The following is an 8,715-nucleotide window of genomic DNA, read 5'->3' on the forward strand; positions in this document are numbered from 1 at the left end:
AATTCTGTCAGGTGCTCACTTCACAGAACTGCCACAACTTTGTATTCAAATGTTTTAATTTGTCTCCAATGGTCACATTTTTGTTACATGGAAATGAGTAAAACATATTTTTAAAGATGGATGCCCAGAGGAATTTAACTTATTAGACTAACAAAGACACTAATTCATGTCAGAGAGTAGCTCAGTATTAATGAGCTATGCTGTCTTCCACCTAACAAAAATACTCCTGTTATCTGATTATGAAAGTATGTAAGTAGACATTGTATCACCAAAGAAACTAAGCAGTCATCCAACATGGAGGCTCGAGGGCTGACTAGTGAATATAAAAACGAGGTAGCCCAGAGAGGGTAAAACCTGACATGCGTCAGGTTTTCCTCAGTCATCCTCTTCATCAGAGTCTGTGTCGTAGCCCCGCCCTCTGATAGTTTTCTTCTCCACCTTGGTGAACTTGGAGTGTGTGACTGTGGGCGGCTCCATCAGGTTACCACTAAGACAAAAAACATTGTGTTTTACAAAGAGAGATGAGCGTCACTAAGATGAAAGTCCAACAAATTAGTACGGTAAATTAATTGAGGAACGTATTGAAAATTACAACACTACTTTATATATTTATACGACCAAGAATCATATTTGGTCATTTATGTCAAAATGGACACCTTACTATAAGGCAGTCTAACCATGTGAATTCCCAAAGCCAATCAGAAAAGAAAAGTTTTTTTTTTTGTTTTTTTTATGTTAGTTGTACGATGTAATATCAGGGCTCCTCAAAACAAAAATTGATTAACATCTGAATCACGATTTACTCCGATTCTAAATCGATTCAGTATTATAATTGAAAAAATATATAATGTCCATACATATATATTTTTTCTCAATTCTTACAAAGACGTATATGTCAAACGTCAGCAAACCAGAGGAGCTTTTGTAACCTGTAACCGGTTTTGAAAAAGATTTTACTATGATTTTTATAGCAAGTACCGGTAATATTTTGGGAGAATCGGTTCTGAATCAAATTGTCACCCCAAGATTTGGAATCGAATAGTGAGATTCCCATCTCTAATAAACATAATACTGATAATAAATTATTTTGCAATACACTATCGGACGGCGTGGCGCAGTGGAAGAGTGGCCGTGCGCGACCCGAGGGTCCCTGGTTCAATCCCCACCTAGTACCAACCTCGTCATGTCCGTTGTGTCCTGAGCAAGACACTTCACCCTTGCTCCTGATGGGTGCTGGTAGCGCCTTGCATGGCAGCTCCCTCCATCAGTGTGTGAATGTGTGTGTGAATGGGTAAATGTGGAAGTAGTGTCAAAGCGCTTTGAGTACCTTGAAGGTAGAAAAGCGCTATATAAGTACAACCCATTTATCATTATCATTTATCGTAGTTTTCTGGTGGTAAATATTAAAAAAAATTTAAAATTAAATAAAATGTATATATATATATATATATATACACACATTTTTTTTTGTGCTCTATGAAGCAAAATCTGCCATTTATTTTCCTTGTTCTGAAAAAAAAAAAAAAAGGTTATTTTTGGTTTAAAAAAACAACAACCAAAAACAAGGTAGCCCAAAGGGATAGAATAAAAATAGTTTAAAAAAAGTGTATTTGATTAATATTAATTTATATTAACAGACAATTGATGAGTGGACAGCAGTGACATTGTTTATCAAAATATACTAAAAAGTTATGTTATTATGTATAAAAACAGCATTTCAAATAAAATTTTATACAAAAATAAAAAAGCTACTAAATCTAAAAATATGGTAAACAATTTAAAAATGTTGATGAGTGTCCTAAACAGCTAAACATACATATTTGCCCTCTTCAATACATAAAAAACAACTGTTTTTGATTCAAAGAAAAGAGAAAAAACACAATTTGGAGATTTGTCTGTAAATATCTCTCAACATAGCATAGCAGTGTAAATGCTTAGCTGTAATTGAGTACATACCTGTAATTGATTACACTGGCACAGCCAAGTCGCCACTCCAGCACTTCTGTGCTAAACTCATCTGTGTTTCCCAGGTCTGCGAAGCCGACCACGTAGTCCTTTGACTTCCCGTCAATGAGCAGCGCCAGGGTGGGGATGATTTTAATGCGCAGGCGCTCTGTGAGGAAGGGCGCCTTTTCCACATTGAGTTTGATGAATTTGGTCTCCACATGCTTCTTTGCCAGAATGGCCAAGTGTTTGTCCAGGATCTTACATCTATGTATGTGGATAGTGACAAATGACAAGCTCTTCAATGTCTACTGGCTTTTACCGTAAATGCTCTACAATGCTAATTGGAACATTTACAATTGTTATGATTTTATTAGTACACTTCTAAGTCTCTTTGGTTTGACAATAAAACAGTGAGCTTACCTGAAGGTGGAATTTTTGTAGAAATGGCAGACAACGTTCTTGCTCTCCTTGACCTCACTGAAGAATTCCTTCTCACTCGGGATTTCCCGATACTCTCCGTGACCTTTAGATAGCCACTCCTAAGACACAAACAAAACATTTTCTCACATTTTGCATGACAAAACCATATGGCCAAAAGTTCTTGACGTGAATAAGGAGTCAAATGTAACAATCATATTTCCTGAACTGCAGAGAGTTACAGACATCTTGTTAGTATTTTTATTTTATTTTTTACAATCCCCGTTTTTTTGTCAATGTTGAAATGTTAACAAAATCTGCCCTACCACCAAAAACTATGTCATCATAATCATCCATCCAATGGGGGAGATATAGTCAATCCCAGCTGCATTCGGGTAGAAGGTATGGTTCCTCGTACACAAGTTGCCACCTCATCGCAGGTCCAACACAGATAGACAACATTCACCAATGTTCAGTAATTACAACCCTCTACTTGTGTCAACAGATTTTTTTAATTTTATTTTTACTTAGGGAAAAAGTAGACATTTATTTCAGGGGCACACAGTTTTTTGGAGGGGTGTATTTAAAGAAAAATGAAAAGTAATCAACAATAGGGATGGCACTATCGAGTGAGCCCATCTGAGAAACAAACCACATTTCCTATAATCCCCTGCGCAGCGCAGCGAAATTTTTCAGGAAGCACAGAAGCAGAGCGGAAAGCTCAAGCAATGAGATCCTCCCCCAAAGTTAAAATCGGACTTTTGGACGCATTTTGGCTTCGCAGTCAAGGAAAATAAAGAGGAGAAAACGTGACGGACATGCAAAATACAGTTTGCAGATATTGCCAGACCGCTATCGTCTATAAGTCAGGATACAAGCAACAAAGGAGTCACTTAACACTGGAAAATTTGTGAGGCATTTCATTCAAGTTTTCCTCATGACAATACAGGTAAAAGCCAGTAAATTAGAATATTTTGAAAAACTTGATTTATTTCAGTAATTGCATTCAAAAGGTGTAACTTGTACATTATATTTGTTCATTGCACACAGACTGATGCATTCAAATGTTTATTTCATTTAATTTTGATGATTTGAAGTGGCAACAAATGAAAATCCAAAATTCCGTGTGTCACAAAATTAGAATATTACTTAAGGCTAATACAAAAAAGGGATTTTTAGAAATGTTGGCCAACTGAAAAGTATGAAAATGAAAAATATGAGCATGTACAATACTCAATACTTGGTTGGAGCTCCTTTTGCCTCAATTACTGCGTTAATGCGGCGTGGCATGGAGTCGATGAGTTTCTGGCACTGCTCAGGTGTTATGAGAGCCCAGGTTGCTCTGATAGTGGCCTTCAACTCTTCTGCGTTTTTGGGTCTGGCATTCTGCATCTTCCTTTTCACAATACCCCACAGATTTTCTATGGGGCTAAGGTCAGGGGAGTTGGCGGGCCAATTTAGAACAGAAATACCATGGTCCGTAAACCAGGCACGGGTAGATTTTGCGCTGTGTGCAGGCGCCAAGTCCTGTTGGAACTTGAAATCTCCATCTCCATAGAGCAGGTCAGCAGCAGGAAGCATGAAGTGCTCTAAAACTTGCTGGTAGACGGCTGCGTTGACCCTGGATCTCAGGAAACAGAGTGGACCGACACCAGCAGATGACATAGCACCCCAAACCATCACTGATGGTGGAAACTTTACACTAGACTTCAGGCAACGTGGATCCTGTGCCTCTCCTGTCTTCCTCTAGACTCTGGGACCTCAATTTCCAAAGGAAATGCAAAATTTGCTTTCGTCAGAAAACATGACTTTGGACCACTCAGCAGCAGTCCAGCTCTTTTTTTCCTTAGCCCAGGTGAGACGCTTTTCGCGCTGTTTCTTGGTCAACAGTGGCTTGACACGAGGTATGCGGCAGTTGAAACCCATGTCTTTCAAGAGTCTCTTGGTGGTGGATCTTGAAGCACTGACTCCAGCAGCTGTCCACTCCTTCTGAATCTCCCCCACATTTTTGAATGGGTTTTTTTTCACAATCTTGACCAGGGCGCGGTGATCCCTATCGCTTGTACACTTTTTCTGACCACAGTTTTTCCTTCCCTTTGCCTCTCCATTAATGTGTTTGGACACAGAGCTCTGAGAACAGCCAGCCTCTTCAGCAATAACCTTTTGTGTCTTTCCCTCCTTGTACAATGTGTCGATGGTTGCCTTTTGGACAGCTGTCAAATCTGAAGTCTTCCCCATGTTTGTGTAGGCTTCAGAACTGGACTGAGAGACCATTTAAAGCCCTTTGCAGGTGTTTTGAGTTAATCAGCTGATTAGTTTGTGGCACCAGGTGTCTTCAAAATTTAACCCTTACACAATATTCTAATTTTGTGACACACGGAATTTTGGATTTTCATTTGTTGCCACTTCAAATCATCAAAATTAAATGAAATAAACATTTGAATGCATCAGTCTGTGTGCAATGAATAAATATAATGTACAAGTTACACCTTTTGAATGCAATTACTGAAATAAATCAAGTTTTTCAAAATATTCTAATTTACTGGCTTTTACCTGTATGTTTACAATGTCAGTTCAAAGTATATTAGCTTTTTACTTGAAACACTGTTCCTTCACTGTTCTTTGCACTTCAATTGAAAATACTTCTTGGAAGTGATACATTAAAATAAAACATTTAAGCATTAGGTTTGTGTTTATTTACAACAAGTGTGTTTATCCTTAACATACGTAGCACACACTTAGCACTCACTAAGCCATTTATCCAAGTCTATCATTTTTTTGGACATTACTGCAATAATATTGTATCGTGGCCTTAAAGGGGAATTGCACTTTTTGTCAAATTTTGCCTGTCGTTCACAATCATTTTGAAAAACATGACGATGAATGTTATTTTTTTAGCATTCTGAATATTAAATAAAGGCGATCAAAAGTTTGCTTAAAATGGAGCCTATGTGAGCCGCGTAATTCCACCCGTAAAGGCCTTAAAAAAACATCCAAACACCTCCATTAGGGTTTTAGGTACATGATTGAAGTATTATAAGTATGTATGTATTGTAGTAATGGGTACATTTATAATAACATTTAATATTTACGTATTTTGATCATTTTAAGCATATGCGGCGCATTAATTTAAAAAACGCATCACAATGTTCACTTTTTTTTTCTTCATCACTGATTATTCCTCAATGCAGACTTACTGTACATTAGCTGGGATGTTCATATATTCCCATCGAGGTGAAGAATGACTCATAATCCTCACAAAGAAAAGGGGGTACGGAGGTTATGATGATTTATGGTCTAGAATAAACTTACAAGGAGCAGGAAAGCGAGGAAGCTGCAGACCACTCGATGTAAAAATAGGGACACACAGAAGTAATCAAGGCGCCGCTAAAAATAGTTCATCTGCATTAGCGCTTATAATAACAATATCACTAATACGTGGTTAATATTCAAATCACGATGTGTATTTCTGGTCTTGTCATCCTCGGCTGGACAGAAGGGTGACACGGCAGTGTGGCTGAATCAAGAGACACGTCGGAGATGCTTTACTGAACCAAAAGTTGCTTTATTACAAGCGAGCGCCATTTCCACAGGACTGCAGTTCCTGGGAGGAGGTCAGGTCAAATATGGAGGATTCCTCTCCCGGAGAAGCCAAACCATCAGTTTATATATTCTTTCTTTCATGGTCTGGCTGGGTGTGCGCTAAGTCTAAACAGCACCACCTGACCATAAAAGGAGATATTTGTGTGTAAGTATCTGGAAAACAACTGCTTTAAGTCATAACTTAAAGGTTGGCGTTTGAGATAGACAGGTAGTCTCCTTTCAAGGATATGGTTATCACTTTTACATTCCGAAGTCCCAATTAGGGCCTCTTTCCTCAATCCACCTGCGAATATCAAACTAAGGGGCCTTATCTTAGTATGTGCTCAAACTGAAATGCCAGTTTACTCAAACCTGATGGTTTGCTTTCTCCAACATGAATATGAACATTCACCATATGTAGAATATGAGTTAATTAATACACTTCACACCAAATGTAAATGGAGTTTTTTTGGCAGTTTTTGAATCGTTATTTATTGGATTTTATGGGCGACATACCACTTACAAGTTAGAATGCATTAAAAAAATCCATCCATCGTCATGTCTTTTAAAATGATTGGGAACAATAGGCAAAATTGACCAAAAAAAGTGCAGTTCCCCTTTAGTAGTGGTAATATCATACCATGAGGTTTTGATTTTCCTACATCTCTTATTACCAATCAATGTGCGTTAAAAAACTGAAACACAAACACAACCTACCTGCTTCTGTTTCTGGGCTTTCTTTAACGCCTCTAATCGTCTTTCCCTCATTCTTTCAAAGTCGTCTTCATCCATTTGGTTTAGTTTGGTCAACTCTGCATCCACCTGGTCCTCCGCCAACTTGGCAGACTGCACCAGAACCTTGGTGATGTTGTCGATCGCGTCGCTGGCCATGTTGTTTGACTGCTTGCTGTCAACCTGAAGGCGACAATATATTAGCTACGACAGAATACAATGATAGTAACAACACAAAACGCACTTTTTAAATAACTGTATGACGGCACATAAACTCCTGGTTTCTGTTTGTAGAGCAATGTACTAACTCAAGTAAAGCGCACTGATCATTATTATTATTATTGATGATGATTACTATTCAAGCAACGATGTTTATTTAACTAATTTAAAGTAACTGTCAACGTCCAAAGGCGTTCGCCTAAACCAGGGGTGTCAAACTCAAATACAGAGTGGGCCAAAATGTAAAACTGAACAAAGCCGCGGACCAAGGTTGAACAAATTAACCTTTTAATAGGGACCCAAACAAGTTTTGCATTGAATATTGAACAAGCAAGGCTTATATAACTTTATAGTGACATGCAAAATCCAGTTTCGAATAATAATAATAATAATTCAAAAATATCAATGGCATATCAAATACAATTTAAATAAAAATGTAATGCCTCTTTTCTATTTGCAGCCTTCTGAGGTAAATATCAACATTAACTATTTCCACAGGCTAATAATAAATTTGAAAATAAAATAACAATGAATAAACCAACCATTCGGGACTTTTTACTGCTAAGTTTGCAACACACTGATCTAATCTGATGTGCCCAAGCCAGATACCTGCCATCTTTTTTGGGATGCTAGTTCATTAATGTCGGGGCTCAGGTGGGCGGGGTTTGGTGGTAGCGGGGGGTGTATATTGTAGCATCCCGGAAGAGTTAGTGCTGCAAGGGGTTCTGGGTATTTGTTCTGTTGAAATGTGTTTGTCATTCTTGTTTGGTGTGGGTTCACAGTGTGGCGCATATTTGTAACAGTGGTAAAGTTGTTTATATGGCCACCCTCAGTGTGACCTGTATGGCTGTTGATCAAGTATGTCTTGCATGCACTTATGTGTGTGTAGAAGCCACATATATCATGTGACAGGGGCAAGCACGCTGTTTGTATGGAGGAAAAGCAGACGTGACGACAGGTTGTAGAGGACGCCCCCAATATTGTTGTCCGGGTGGAAATCGGGAGAAATTCGGGAGAATGGTTGCCCCGGGAGACTTTCGAGAGGGGCACTGAAAATCGGGAGGGTTGGCAAGTATGAGTATTAGCGGTGAATGCGGTGTTACAGCGGCACTGCCGCTGTATAATACCGGCGGGCCAGCTCTAATGTTAATTTGATATTTCCTCAAGGGCCAAATTAAATTACACGGCGGGCCAAATTAAATTACACGGCGGGCCAAATTTGGCCTACGAGCCAGAGTTTGACACCTATGGCCTAAACCAACGGTTTAGGGTTCAATATTAGATGATTTTAATAAGTCAACTAGCCGGCTAACTACAATTTGAGACGCATTTTACTTCCACCACAAAATGTATTTGTTAGATACGCCGAAAGTCATACAACAGTAGAATTATTCCCTCATAAATGGAAAAAGTGTGTAGGTACGCAAGTAAACCGTTAGCCGTTGCTAGCTAGCTCAAGCTAATACGCTAGCATTAGCTTGGTAAAGCCAGAAATTGATTAATTTATTATAAAATATGTGGTACACATGCAAAACATGTAACTATTTATGCATTTGAGATATCAAAACATACTCATTCGCCACCCCGGCATTCGCTCCTTACCTGTTATTCACGGTGGAGAAAGACGGATGTGTAGCGGAAGTGACCTCACGGCTGTGTCAAAGCGGAAGTGATCGGTTGTATGTTAAAAAGCGGCCAATAGAAAATGGACTTAATGACACAAAACGTCTTCACTGGGAGTGACGTAGTTGTTATGACGTGTATTACGTAGGGTGGTGTGAGTCAGACCCGGACCACAACGTACACCTGCATAATATT

At 38.8% G+C, this 8,715-nt stretch overlaps 1 protein-coding gene across 1 annotated transcript; it reads right to left on the bottom strand.

The window, feature by feature from the left end:
- Positions 1-38: 38 nt before the first annotated feature.
- On the bottom strand, positions 39-8,641 carry txndc9 (thioredoxin domain containing 9). Its single transcript, XM_061971259.2, has 5 exons — positions 8,500-8,641; positions 6,664-6,861; positions 2,368-2,486; positions 1,957-2,211; positions 39-487 (listed from the first exon to the last, which is right to left on the bottom strand). Exons 2-5 carry the CDS (start codon positions 6,835-6,837, stop codon positions 376-378), a joined length of 660 nt encoding a protein of 219 aa, XP_061827243.1. The 5' UTR covers positions 6,838-6,861; positions 8,500-8,641; the 3' UTR covers positions 39-375.
- Positions 8,642-8,715: the final 74 nt, after the last annotated feature.

Source organism: Nerophis lumbriciformis, linkage group LG13 (genome assembly GCF_033978685.3).
Source record: "Nerophis lumbriciformis linkage group LG13, RoL_Nlum_v2.1, whole genome shotgun sequence".
In the NCBI taxonomy this organism is placed as follows: Eukaryota; Metazoa; Chordata; class Actinopteri; order Syngnathiformes; family Syngnathidae; genus Nerophis; species Nerophis lumbriciformis.